At 59.3% G+C, this 14,230-nt stretch overlaps 1 protein-coding gene across 6 annotated transcripts in view; it reads right to left on the bottom strand.

Moving 5' to 3' along the window:
- Positions 1-14,230, bottom strand: part of UVSSA (UV stimulated scaffold protein A) — a 42,400-nt gene that overhangs the window by 8,312 nt on the left and 19,858 nt on the right. For 5 of the 6 annotated variants that reach the window (XM_063619364.1, XM_063619363.1, XM_055245647.2 and 2 more), the window contains 3 exons: positions 13,612-13,723; positions 4,719-4,863; positions 4,060-4,194 (listed from right to left, as the gene is read on the bottom strand). In XM_063619364.1, coding sequence (XP_063475434.1) covers positions 4,060-4,194; positions 4,719-4,863; positions 13,612-13,723 — 392 coding nt within the window. Of the gene's footprint in view, position 1; positions 1,585-4,059; positions 4,195-4,718; positions 4,864-13,611; positions 13,724-14,230 lie in introns of those variants that run through there. The other variant, XM_055245649.2, reaches the window with a different exon arrangement.

Raw genomic sequence — 14,230 nt, 5'->3', positions numbered from 1 at the left:
GACACAGCCAGAGGCCCTCATAGCGTCTGCAGGGACCCCAGAAGAGCGTGGCCACAGTGGTGCAGGCACAGGGGAAGGCCAAACACCACTGCAGCCCAGCCACCCCAACCCTGCAGACAGCACCCAGGCAGGAGAACACGGTCACTCCTGCCTGGGTCTGAATTCTGACGCCACGTCAACCAGCTGCGAGACCACGGTCACTCCTGCCTGGGTCTGAATTCTGACGCCACGTCAACCAGCTGCGAGATCACTGTCACTCCTGCCTGGGTCTGAATTCTGACGCCACGTCAACCAGCTGCGAGACCACGGTCACTCCTGCCTGGGTCTGAATTCTGACACCACGTCAACCAGCTGCGAGACCACTGTCACTATTGCCTGGGCCTGAATTCTGACGCCACGTCAACCAGCTGCGAGACCACGGTCACTCCTGCCTGGGTCTGAATTTTGACGCCACATCAACCAGCTGCGAGACCACGGGCACAACCGCCTGGGTCTGAATTCTGACTCCACGTGAACCAGCCGTGAGACCATGGGCACAACTGCCACCTGCAAGATGGGTTCTCTCTACAGGGCAAGGGCGACAGCTGCTGGGTCCTTGAGGCGTGACCTTGAAGGCTAACGGGGCATCCACATGAAGGTCGTCTTTCCACTGCAGGGACGTTAAGGACAGGGTGGTAGTGCACCCAGGAGAAGGCGTGAAGGCCGTTCAGCCCTTGGCTGCACAGAGGGGCCGGGTGCTGGAGACCAGACTCCGCTGCCCCTGGTTTCCCAGGCGTCCCAGGTCTCCCAGGTGTGTCCGCTGCCAAGCTCTGCTGTTGACACCAGCCTGGTTAGAGACGCTTTCCTGGGGATGCCACGGGATGGGGGAGCTGGGTGTGCCGGCCAAGAGGAGGCCGGCCTCAGAGGACTCCGCCCCCTGCCCACCTGGATGCCCAGGCAGGGGAGAAGTGTCTGAGGGGCCCTCACACAGACCCGACTGCCCCTGTGCTGTCACCAGGCCTGCTTCTAGGGCACACAGCCACACTTGGGGCCAGCAGGAACTGGGGAGGACAGATGGGCAGTGCCAAGGGCTCCCAGTGATGAGAGGCTGCTCACTGCCTGCTGACTGGGGAATGGTCGGCTCTGCCCAAAGCTCCCGGGCTCCCACACCCTGTGCCCGAGGGTGCTGGAGGAGTGGGGACCAGCAGCCCTGCCCTCCCCCCGGGTCCACAGACAGGAGCACAGCCCCAGGCATGGCCCCCGTTAGGGAGAAGGGACCAGCAGGAGGCCCTGCCCTGGGGCCGCCTAGACCTCATTTCTGCATGCACCTTGGTCTGGGGTGAGGCTGGTTTGGGACAAGGCAGTGGGTGGGAACGCAAGCAGAATGTGCTGCCCGGGGCCTTGGCCCCACTACAGGCAGAGGCGTCTCGGGCAAAGCCCTGGTGGGCTGAAGAGCACCCGGCCATGTGCCCTGCAGTCAAGGAGGGTACATGCGGCTCCCCCAAGGGTGCCTGACCGCCTGGCCAAATGCCTCCTGCCGCACCAGAGGCCCCGTGTGAGAAGCAGCGATGCATTCTGCCATCCGGAACTCCGACCAGAGACGCCCTGTGGATTGCAGTGAGAACACTTAGGAGCTGGCGCACAGCAGCCACACCACAGGCTCCACCGCTTCCTCCCCGTCCAGGTGCAGGGAAACTCCCCTCTGCTCCCCTCGGCTGAGGACCACCGGCATTTTTTTTTTTTTTCAGAGTCTTGCTCTGTTGCCCAGGCTGGAGTGTGATGGCGCGATCTCAGCTCACTGCAAACTCCGCCTCCTGGGTTCAAGCGATTCTCCTGCCTCAGCCTCTTGAGTAGCTGGGACTACAGGCATGTGCCACCACGCCCGGTTAATTTTTATATTTTTAGTAGTGATGGGGTTTTGTCATGTTGGCCAGGCTGGTCTCGAACTCCTGGCCTCAAGTGATCCACCTGCCTTGGCCTCCCAAAGTGCTGGGATTACAGGCGTGAGCCACTGTACCCAGCCAGGGCCCGCCAGCCCTCTGTGTACCAGGATGGCTTAGTTCTAGTTGTTGCCTGTGGCCGCCACCCCCCGTCAGCCCTGTCTCCCACCACGGCCTGGCCAGGCCCTGGCCTCCTGGACCTGCATCGTCTTGACCTCCTGGATGAAAGGGGCGAGCCCAGGCTCTCCGAGATCCCTAAATGTGATGAGGGAATGTGGGGTGAGCAGCCCCTGCCATCCTGGCTAGGCGTCAGCCAGGAGGAGTGTGGCCCTCAACTGGCTATGGGGCACATGTGGCACCCAGGTGCCATCTCCTGCACCAGCCCATGCACCCCCACCCATGCAGGTGACACGGGGCCCTTCCCCAGCCTGGGCCGTTGCCATGTGTAGGCTGCAACTCCATCAAGCCGGTCCCCACAGCAGCCTGCAGGAAGTTGGGGGAAACATGAAGCCGTGAGCTCGATGCACCAGGTGTGTGGTGCTGACGGGCCAGGCAGGTGGAGCGTGAAGCCAGGCCTGCCAAGCAGGGCGCCAGTGCCATCCAGGACTAACCGGGTCCTCACCAGCAGCTGTTCAGGCCTCTCTCTCGGCCCAACTGCCTGGGGGCTCAGGGCAAAGCCTGTGGTCCTGGGGACAGGCCAGGCAGGCGGGAGGAGGGACAGGCATCTGCTTCTCGGTGGGAGCTTTGCTGGGCATCACCTGCCAGGCTCAGAAAACAAACACTGGCCTTGGGGCACCCCTGGTGGCAATGTGTGGCAGGGACAGCTGTTTCTTCCCAACCTCTCCAGCTGCTGAGCAGCCTGCCCAGCCCCTCCCTCCTCACACTGTCCCTAATCTGGCCCTCGCTAGGGACGGTGTCTGTGGAGCGCTGAGGACGGGGCCCTCAAATCTTAGTCCTGCTGTGAGTGAAACCAGGGCCTGCCTCGCTTAACATCCTGCCCTTGTGTGTGAGCCCAGCAGAACCCCAGGAACACAGGCAGCTGTGGACGATGTACCAGGACATCCCGGCACTCGGGGCCCGTTCCTGGGCATCCAGACACAGACGCAGTGGCTGCCCTGGGCACACGGTGCTCCTCAGGCCCTGAGGCTGCCCCAGGACCCTTGCCCGGCTCCCTGCCCCTGCCCCCACCCTCTCTGGAGGTTCTGACATCAGCTCCTCACATGGATGAGGCACTCCCACATCACGGTGGTCTTCCCAGCCCCGCAGACCCCGCAGCATCAGCTTTAGTGGTTACGGTGTTTGCATAGGCAGCCCGGCCCTTGTAACAGGTGCTGTAGGGACAGCAATGTTCCCTGTGTCACACCTGGCCCTGAGTCTTGATGGCAAGGACTGGCAAGAGGCCACGGGGACCCACCTCTGCCCTCTAAGGGAGACACCTTAGGGTGACCTCCCATCCCAGGACACAGTCTTGGCACTGTCCTCCCTGCCCTCTCCCGGGTGTGGAGAACCGTCCTGCGGCAGGAGCTGAGGAGGCGGCAGGGGCCCTGCTCCCCCGAGAGGCCATGCCAGTGAGCTGTGGCAGGGGCTGGAGTACCCACGTGGCCTCTTGAGGCCCATCGGTCCGGACTTTCGCACAGATGACTCCCGTGTGCCCCCTTCTGCTCCAGCTTCATGGAGAAGAGGCCGGCGCGGTGAGGGGTGCAGAGGGGGAAGTGGGCAGGGAGGGTGGCTTCCCGAGGCTCCTTGCAGAGCCCCCGCCTGAGGTCTGGACACACGGTCACTGCGAGCAGCTGCGACACGGTCGGGAAGCCCCAGGCCTCAGCCAACTGTGCAGTCCTGCTGAACGGGCCCCAGGGCCGCTGTTAGGGGAGCGGTTTCTCGTCCAGCTGTTCCCACAGGATTGATAACACCCAAGCTCCATGGATGGCCCCGACGCAGCAGCAGAAAAAGGCTCAACAAAGCCCTGCTGGGCTCCACGAGCCGGATCAGCAGGGGAGGCCCACCCCTGTGCCCCTCCAGGTACCCAGAAGGTGGGCAGAGCTGGGAGGCAGGGCCAGGGAGGCCTGGCGAGCCGGCCGCCCCTCCTCAGGCTGGGACCCTGGTGTACGCCCTGGCCGACTTCAGACACACGGGGACTCACTTGAGAATCTTCCCGGCTGTGGGGAGCTCCTGGCCCCAGTAGTGCAGGTCCACGCCGTAGGGCACCACAGGCGCCCGGGCCCGCTCTGCTGCCAGCTTCTGGGCCTCCTGTGGCTCTGGCAACGCTCTGGAGGGGCTACAGGAGCAGAAGGGGACGTCCTGACTGTGCTGCTGGTGCCAGCCACAGCCACCCTCCTCTCCCTCCCCACCCCCACAGCAAGGCTGGGGTCTTGGGTCGGATCAGGTGAGCAATGGCTTCCGCCACAGGACGCCTGGGCCTCAGAGCCACCGCTGAGGTCCTGTGAGAAGCTCTGGGCCCTGGCCAACGGCTGGCCTCTTGTCTGCAGTCCTTCACCCTGGCCCAGAGGTGACCTGACATCTGCCTCTCAAACCCCAGCCCTGGGGGCTCCTCTCAGAGGCACAGGCAGTGTCTGGAAGGGTGTTTGTTGGCCCAGTCCCACCCGGGCTCCAGGTGATGCTGGCACTGACAAGCCCAAACATGGCACCAACACTGCTCAGCCGCTGGGGATGCAGACCCCAGGCTTCTGCCAAGATATCCAGAAAAGGCACTGAGCAGCCTCTCGAGACCGGCCAGTGCTCTGGGCAGAGGCTGTGGCAGCGCCGGGCAAGGGGCTCAGCACACAGGACACTGGGAGTCACCTGGCAGATGAGGGTGGGGGCAAGGGGTCCCGGAGCTGCCGCAGCTGAGCAGCCGCAGAGGTGGGGTCCGACGCCTCCTCGTCCTTCCTCGTCCTCGTCCGCAAGCCCCGCACAACTGTGTCTTTCTCTGGTGCTGCCTCCAGCCCTGAAACAGACACGTGTCCATTCCCTGCCACCACTCCCACAACCCACCAGGCACATCCCGCGGAACTGGGCAGTTAGGACGCGCCTACGCGTTAGCCTGTTCCATCTTCCGACAGTCCCGAGGTGGATGCCTGCTGTCTGCTCCTCACGGGCGAGGGTGAGGCCCGGAGCAGCAGCTCAGGCCACGCTCTGCCAGAACATGGCGTGCGTCGGGGGCCCTGGCAGTCCTGCCTTGTGGCCACGCTGTTCACACACTGTGCTGCCTGGCTTTGCAGAAGTGCCAGCCTGGGCAGACAGATTCGCCAGGCTGTAAAGAAGCTGGGCAGCAACGAGAGCCCAGACTGCCCGGCACCCTGTGCCCACAGCCCCAAGAGCTCAGGCTCCGGTGGTGACATGTAGGCAGCCTGGAGCCCTCCGCAGCACCCAGGCCTGAGGTGGCAGCCGCTTGGAAAGGCCACCCACAGGGTGCTCACATGGTCCTCAAGGAGAAGAGACGCACAGCTCCACACAGGGTTTCAACCCACGTCTTGCACCAAGGTAAAACCGCGATGTTAACGGGGATTCCAGCCCCTGCGTCTCCACAGAAACGCCCGGGGCTGCACCACAGCTTCAGCAGGTGCCTCTGAGAGCCACAGGGGCCGCTGGACCAAGGCCTTGGCCCTGGCAACTGCCTCCCTCTGTCTGCCAGGCAGAGGCTGAGTTCCAACGACCAAGATGCCGTCCCGGAGTGCCCATCGCAGAGGGTCTGCCCCGCCGCCAGCAAGACAAGGCCATGGCGCTGCGTCTCACCAATGTCCCACAGAGATGACAGGGACGAAGCCGCCAGCCCCTGGCCTCCGCAGCCCAGCATGCACCCAGGATCCCCGGAGCAGGACAAGGAGATTCTCCAACACTGCTGGGCCCTGACCTGCCTCTCCCCTCCTCCTGCACCACAGCCTGCTCTTGGCTCTCAGGCTGCCCCGTGGGGCTCACCCTGACCCTGACGGCGCCTCATGGTCAGGTCAGGGGCCTATACTCCCTAGCGGCTAAGCTGGTGTCCTGAGGCATCGGGATGGCAGAGGGCACAGGAGGTGCCAGGTAGGCTATGGGTTAGGACAAAGGGCACTACCCACCTCCCCAAACCTGCTGCAGGAGCAACTGAGGCCTGCACTTGAGCCTGTCCTCCCCTGTCGGCTGCCGGCCAGGGGTGCTCAGGACCCCAGCAGAACCTGGACCACAGGGAAGCCAGACTTCGGAGGGCTGCCATGGAAGAAAACAGACCGAGCAAGGCATCCTGGCCGCAGCGGAATCCACAGAAAGAAAACGGACCGAGCAAGGCGTCCCGGCCGCAGCGGAATCCACAGAAAGAAAACGGACCGGCAGCCCGGGCGAAGAGGCGCACAGCCCATGCCACGCTCCCCAGGAGCCACGGGCACCGTGGAGTCAGAGCGAGAGGCCAGGAAGTGAGAGGGGATCCTGAAGATGCCTCCACCAAAGACAAAGGGCAAGGAAAACTGGCAGGTGCAGAGGACTTGCTGGATGGCTGAGGGGACCGGCCACAGCACGAGTGAGACACAGGTGACCGCAGACAGCGAGGGAGGAAGCACGCAAGACCCTCTTAAGAGCTCCCAGGGGTGTGGGGGACGCGCAGGTGTCAGCATCCTCGTCTCTCCTAAAATCCCAGGAGGAGAGAGAAATAATTGGAGCGCAGAAAACAGTTGAAGAAACAACGAGCCACATTTTCCTGGCACTGGAAGGCTCACTGAGAGTCAAAGGAGACGGAGGAGAAACCACGGCCAGAGGCACTACAGGAAAACCTAAGAACACCAAGGCCCCAGATGGTTACCACCGAGCACCGAGCGCCAACTTGACTGGATTGAAGGACACCAAGTATTGATCCTGGGTGTGTCTGTGAGGGTCTGGCCAAAGGAGATGAGCATTTGAGTCAGTGGCTGGGGAAGGCAGACCCACCCTTAATCTGGTGGGCACCATCTAGTCAGCTGCCAGCGAATATAACGCAAATGTGAAAAGGAGAGACGGCCTCGCCTCCCAGCCTACATCTTTCTCCCGTGCTGGATGCTTCCTGCCCTCAAATATCAGACTCCAAGTTCTTCAGTTTTGAGACTTGGACTGGCTCTCCTTGATCCTCAGCCTGCAGATGGCCTCTTGTGGGACCTTGTGGTCATATAAGTTAGCTGATACTTTCAAAAAATAAAAATTCTATTGACACAAGATTTTCAATAGCAACTGTGAATACAAGATCTTAGAAGGTCACTTTGAAAGTGCCGAAGGAGAAGTTCAAGCTCAGGGTTTTACAGCCAGCTAAACGGTCATTTCTTGTGCAGGCACAGGACGACGGCCTCATGGAGACAAGGCCTTGTGAGGTTTGCCATGGTGAGGTCCACTTTGAAAACACCTTCAGAGCCAGTAGTCACAAAGAAAAGCCAGGGGGTGGAGCAACACGGGCAGTGCCCTGAGACACGGGCAGTGAGCGTGTAGAGACGTGGGAGGTGAGTGCAGAGACGCGGGAGGTGAGTGCCCTGAGACGCGGGAGGTGAGTGCCCTGAGATGCGGGAGGTGAGTGCAGAGACGCGGGAGGTACACTGAGCACATGACTTTGTAACGCTGACTCTCGCCTGTCCCTACCCCAAACCCACGTGTTCATATCAATCCGAATTAAGTTGGTTCTGGATGATCCAGTGTGATGGGGTGGAAGGAGGCCGCACGTGGGGAGACGGTGCTAGGTCATTTGTCTTAAGCAGGAAATAGTATAGAAATTGAGAAATCTAGCAACAAACAGTGAATGGTACACATGTGTAAATCCTTTCCACAACGAGGAGTGACCATCCAAAGAATAAAAACCAGCAGAACAACGGGGCACATAAATGGCGGGAGAAAGAAGGAAACCAGACAAGCACGGCAGCAGAAGTCGGAGAGAAAGTGCCACGGACAGACGCGTGACGGGCCGCCAGATGTGTCTTTTGAAGACTTCCTAACAACTGTTAACTAAACAGATTCAGATTAATGAAAGGACAGACTCTGGATGGATGTCTTTAGCAATATGCTGTCTAAAGAAAACCCACTTAATACAATGGTTAGTGAAAAGTTGAAAATAAAGGGATGAAAAAAGATTTACTATGAAAACAGTGACCAAAAGACAGAGGAGGTCCTATGTGGGTACTAGAAAAGCTGGATTTTAAGTAAAAAATAGGAGGGTAAAAGAAGGATGCTTGAAAGTGTAATAAACAAGAAGAGATACATAACTTACAAATGCAGACTCAAAACATAAGAAGCCATGCTGAGGGCTACGGGTGCACAGGCACCCCTGACGGTGGGGACTTCAGTGAACCCTCTTGGGAAGTGGCTGTTAGGGGAAAGAATGAGCCGTATCACGGGTGGTTTGTACAGCACAGTCAAAACCACCAAACTAAGAGATGCCGTGAGATTTCCTATCTGATATGGTCTGGCTCTGTGTCCCCACCCAAATCTCATGTTGTAGTTCCCATAATTCCCACACGTGGTGGGAGGGAGCTGGTGGGTCTTCCCCGTGCTGTCCCCGTGAGAGTGAATGTGTCTCACGAGATCCGACGGCTTTAAAAGCAGGAGTTTCTCTGCACAAGCCCTCTCCCTGCCTGCTGCCATCCACGTAAGATGTGACTTGCTCCTTCCTGCCTTCCACCATGATTGTGAGGCCTCCCCAGCCATGTGGAACGCTAAGTCCATCAACCTCTTTATTTTGTAAATTGCCCAGTCTCAGGTATGTCCTTACCAGCAGCGTGAAAATGGAGTAATACAATATCCAACAAGTCCTTCTCCAACACACACGCAGAACTGACGAAAGAAAACCAAGTACTAAGTCAACAGGGGCCTCAGTCACCTCCCAAGAATCAGCACCGCCCAGACTGCGTCCTGAGACCACAGAACAGAGCGTCAAAAACAGAGGCCACCAGGGAGCTCAGACACCCGGAAACTCATGTCCACCATCGATTACACACACACACACACACACACACACACACACACACACACAGGTCCACGTACAGACGCACTCTCACTGAACATGGGTGAGCTGCAGAGCCTGCAGGCCTTCTGTTTGTGCAGGCCACACATACGTGTGTCCACACACACATGTACTTACAGGCATGCTGTCACTGAACACACATGTGCTCACCACAGGCTTTCTGAGGACACCCACAGTGCCTCCACTTACCGATCTGCACAGCTGGGAATGCTCTGTTTGGAGAGAAGAGCTGGGAGGAGAACGAGGCCGCGTGAGAACTGGGGGTACTGCAAGGCTGCCTGGCGCAGGGGCTTCCGGGGAGGGAAGTGGATAAGCACAAAGGGCCTTGCTCAGGCCCATGACAAGCATCCCGTAAACCAAGGAGGTGACCCACCGACCCCGGCCCTGAGTGGCAGAGGAGGGAAAAAGCTGCCTCTCTGAAAGGGCTTACAGAACTCGGGCTGTCTGGAACCACCTCTGACTTGGGCCACCGGCTCTCTGGGCAGAGGTCAGCCTGGCACGCGCACCCTGCGCTCAGGATCTGCAGGGCTTGCCAGCCTGTGGCTGTGGGCCAAGTCCAGCCCACCGCCTGTTTTCGTGAATAGGGTGTTACTGGCACACAGTCACACTCATCATCTACATGTGGAGACAAGGCCTCATGTGGCCCCCGAAGCTGAAGAGACTGCGCTCCGGCCCTTCACAGAAGGTGCCTGTCCCGCTCGGGAGCTCCTCTAAGCCATGCACAGCTGCACGCCTGCCAGGCTGCTCCCGTTTCCTGGGTTCCCAGGAGCTGAGAGCAGAGGGTGTGAGACAGAGCCACACAGAGCAGGTGATGGGGACGGACCTCCAGCCCCGAGGTGCGCACCTGGGAGACACTGGGTAGCCCCTGCTCAGCCCTGGCACTCAATGCCGTGTCCTGGGTTTTGCTCACACACCTGCCAAGTGCCCCTCAGTATTCCAGCAATGCACATGACACAGATATGGGCTGTCAGCACACGCATGCACATGCACGCACGCACACATGCACACACGTGCATGCTCACAGTGAGGGAGGCAAGACTGGTAAGTGAACAATGTGACATTTGGATACAATCACAGCCAAAAGATCAATATGAGAACTCCTAAGAGTTACAAGAATGAAATATATTTTTCATCGATTGTTGTTTTAAACCATTAAAAAGATGGGTAAGCGTGTTAAAGCAGGGTAAATACTCAGGGCACTAAACACACTCCCACTTGCGCATCGTGTGGAAAATCAATCTCACTGACATACTTTCAAAGCAAAACCCCAAAAATCAGACAGCGCTCCTCAGGCACCGAGGGCATTTTCAGGAAGAATAACGACTCCTGGAAAACAAGAGGCCACACGTCACAGCCGAACCTGGCGCCTGCCTCACCCGCACAGCACCTCACTTGAGTCCAGTATCTTGGCTCAAATTCACTCCCACGGTTGTTTTGAGAAAGAATCACAAAAATGTCCAAATTCCCTTTTTTGTTTAAATTGGCCAAGTGGCACCTATTTGCCTGAAGCGCCAAAGCAGACAGTGAGGGAGGGAATCGATGGTAGGAAATGGAGAGGGGGGGCCTCTGCGCCCAGGCGGGCTGCCCAGCGCTGACATTATTGATTTTACCTAGTTCAGCTGGCCTTGTAATTAAAATGTAAATTTGAGAAAGAGATTATGTCCTGACAGAAATGGTAGGATTAAGGGGAAGATAAAGGCCCCTCAGTGAAAATTCAGAGAAAGAAATGAGAAAGAAAAAGAGCACGGGTTTCCTCCATGGTGTGGATTGAGACTAAATCTAACTACTTCAGATTCGCCCACGTTTAATTGCAAAAACAGCGACAGAATATAAATTAGTGTTATGAACTGAGCTGGCCCCTCCGCCTGCCCCCACGGTTCCCGCCTGGTCCCCACCTCCGGCACTCCTGGGGCCCCCGGGGTGTGAAGCTAAGTGAGGCCGGGGGTCCTCCCTGTGCACCCCAGTGGGCAGCTCTGTCGCCAGGGCCTGCCCCTCCTTTGGGCCCTCCAGTCCTTGCCTGGGGCTGGTACAGCTGGTGCCGCATGCTCGCACCCGGGCAACTCCCAGCAAGGCCGCCAAGGGTACCCAGGCCAGGCTCACAGGGGACATTGGCACCTTCAAGGGTGAAGGCAGAACGTGGTTAGCCTTCTCACTTCAAGAAGTCAATCAGTGGCAATAAAACTACCAGGGCCTCTGCCTGCCCCAGGCAAGGCTGTGATGAAGCTCTCAGCTTCTAAGGCACCCTCCCCTCCACCGGGGCAGGCGTGGGCCCTGAGAGGAAAGGGGCAGGTGCCATGCAGTGGAGGAGGCTTGGAGCCAGCAGAGGAAGGTGCTGTGGGGACCTGCGGCTGCAGTGAAAGAACCAGCGGCCAGTGCACCAGCTGTGCACACTTCCCTGGACCAGGACAGACCCAGCAGGGACAGCTCATCATCTGCTGAGCCTGGGGCCTGAGCTGGAGACACACATCTAGAGGTGCCTTCACAACCAGGGTCAGGCTGGGACAGCCTACGGGTGAGGCTTAGCTGGGACTGCCACGCCCAGTGCCTACCTGTGACCCTGTGAGGCCCGGTGTACCTGCAGCAGGGCTGTGTCAGAGCAGGCGTCCCAGCACACCTGGCGGGGGCTGCAAGGCCTGTGCAGCTCGGCCCCCTTGGCTGGACGCTATTGTCGACGGACTCAGGACCCCTGGGCTCCAGTGGGGAGGGGATGGCCAGGCCTGGTGATGCGTGAGTGCTGTCACCGTTGTGTTTGGCCACAGGCCGGGGGAGCCTCACCTCTTCTGATGAAAGGAGACCGCTCGGTTCTTTGGGGAGAGTCACCTCGTTTGAGTTTCGCTTCTGGCCTTGCTTCAGATAATTTAGAGCCACAAGTCAGGTTTTAGGGAAAGTGTGGATTTCTGCCTTTGAGACACCACACATCGCCCCGTCTAAGATGTGTAACTTCTGCTGAAAAGGCTCAGAAGCCATCATAACAGGCCCGTGCAGAGGCCCAAGGCCAGGAAATGTCAGTGACACTACGGGCCAAGGGTCAGTGCCAGCTCCCAGACTCCGAAGATGCCCAGGAGGGGTCCGGGAGATGAGGCAGCCCAGCAGGCCAGGTCAGGGCAGGCCTGCGCAGACAAGACGGCTGCCTAGGCCCCGGCTGCAGCACCTCCAGGAGACACCTCTGTGCTTCGACCGCGCTCCGGGGGCTGGACCCACGGCCTGGTCCACCTGAGGGTGGCCAAGAGCCACGAAGGAGATTGCAGCGGCCAACAGCGTGCTCAGGCACCCCCAGGGCCCTCATGTCAGGCGTGGGGACTCCTGCCCAAGGTGGGGAATCAGCAAAAACACCATTTCAGGTGGACGCTGGTGTTGGAAGAACAGTGTGTGGGGGGTGGGGGAAGCCCGATGAGGGCACAGCTGGGGCTGCGTCTCGGTGGGGGAAGTGAGGTCGGTGGCGGGGAGAGGCGTGCAGGTCCCTCGGCTTCTGCCTGCCTGGCCAGAACCCCTGCAGAAGCAGCACAGGACCCTGGTCCAGAATGGGCCAGGCCCCAATGGTGCCCAGAGAGAGGTCCCGGCTGGCCCCAGGTGTCTGAGGCATTCTTCCAGACCCTCAAGCTCACACTGACCCCAGGAGCTCAGCCTTCCCAGCCTGGGCCCTCCCTGGGCAGCCCTAGGGCAGAAGACAGCAGGCCCCAGTAAACAGGACCATACAAATGGAAGGTCGTTAGAAGCCTGGTTGTGCTAATTCGGCATGACACCCTTAATGGGTCATATCTTCACACATGAGTTGTTTAATCATCTAAATTCTCTTAACAAATTTACATCTCTTCTTATAGACTCTGATTGAAACCAACTTGTCCATTTCACACAAAAGCTGAGGGTCTTGTTTTCATTTGCTTCCCCTCCATGCAAACACCACTGTGGGTACTCTGGGGAACTTAAAGGGTAGACCCACCTGGGTCCACGCCCATCCCCAAGGGCCACAATCCTGGGTGTGGCACGGGAACACGGCTTTGAGCCCTCGACGGCACAGGCTGTGGCAGCGTTCGGCACCTCCCAAGTGCTCCCTGACAGTGAGAAGAGCCCCTTGCCGTGGAGCGCACAGCAGCCCTGGGCCCAGACCTGAGGCTGTGGCATCACCAGCGGTGAGGAGGGATGCCTGTGCTTGTGACCCCCCTAAGCGGGGTGGGGAGCCTGGAGGGCGTGGGGTGGCGGCCCCTCCCACCTGCCAGCAACAGCTCCTGTAGCTGCGGTAATCACACCCACAACCCTCAAGTTCAAGGAGCTCACCAGAGCCCACACTCGTGAGTGAGACCTTTCTGTCCCTGAGCAGGGATGCTGATGGCATAGAGGGAGAGGTCAGGACCTGCCCCGCCGCGTCATTAGAGCAGGCCGGTGTGCTCCACACAGAAGAACCAAGGGTAGGATGGTGGCCCCTGCCCCAGACCCGGGCACCTGAGGGCCTGCCTGGCAGAGGAGGACCAGCAGGACCACCAGAGAAGGAGCCCAACTCGGGGCCGGCTGCAGGGAGGGCCCCAGGCCCGAGAGCCCGAGAAGGAGCCAGAGTGCAGAGGAAAAGCACACACACGGCTTCTCGGCCTTGTGGCTACGACCACGAGCAGGAACAGCAGCACTTTAAACCAAAGCAGCAGTTACCACAAGACGGGCTCCAGGCCCTGCCCCCGAGGTCATGACTCCAAGGGGCCACATCCTGAGTGGGGGACCCTCCACCCAGGTGCCCCCCCAACGGGCCCTGCTGCTCACCATACTCAGGCCGCAGGTGGTCGGGGATGTGGGGCTCATACCCCTCCTTCTCAGGGACCTCCACAAAGTCCTCATCATCCTCATCTTCCTCCGCATCCCCCAGGGCTTCTGTCTGTGGAAAAACACCCCAGTACAAATCAACCCCCAGACCCTGTGTGTGAACACAGCTTGCAGTGGGCAGAGCCCTGGAAATTCCTGCTTCCTGTGGAGCTTTCTTTCCTGCTTAGGGCTCTGACGTCAGCCACGGCTGGACTGCACTTAAGGTCGTCTCCAAGGCTGTTCTTCTTCCCCAGAATCACACCACCTCTGCATTGCCCCTGTGCTGGGGGCTGTTCAGAGTCTATGTTAAAACCACCAACTGTAACCTGGCTGACTCTCCAGGTCCCTGTGGGAGGTGCTGTCCTCCTGTGAAATGGCATCACACCGATGCGAGGGCGGCGGTGCCCCCGGGGCTTAGGGGAGTTATCTTCCCACCAGGTGGTGCAGGTGTGTCTGCTCTTAGGCAACGGGCCAGGGCTAGCTCCCCACACAGGGTTCTCCAGTGGTGCTGGAGCATGTCAGATGACAAAAAGGGACAAGTGCTTCTGGAACATTCTGTCCTTGAGGTCTTGTATGAAAA

This window comes from Symphalangus syndactylus, chromosome 16 (genome assembly GCF_028878055.3).
Source record: "Symphalangus syndactylus isolate Jambi chromosome 16, NHGRI_mSymSyn1-v2.1_pri, whole genome shotgun sequence".
NCBI classification, from domain to species: domain Eukaryota; kingdom Metazoa; phylum Chordata; class Mammalia; order Primates; family Hylobatidae; genus Symphalangus; species Symphalangus syndactylus.
This window is presented reverse-complemented; position numbering and strand designations above follow the sequence as displayed.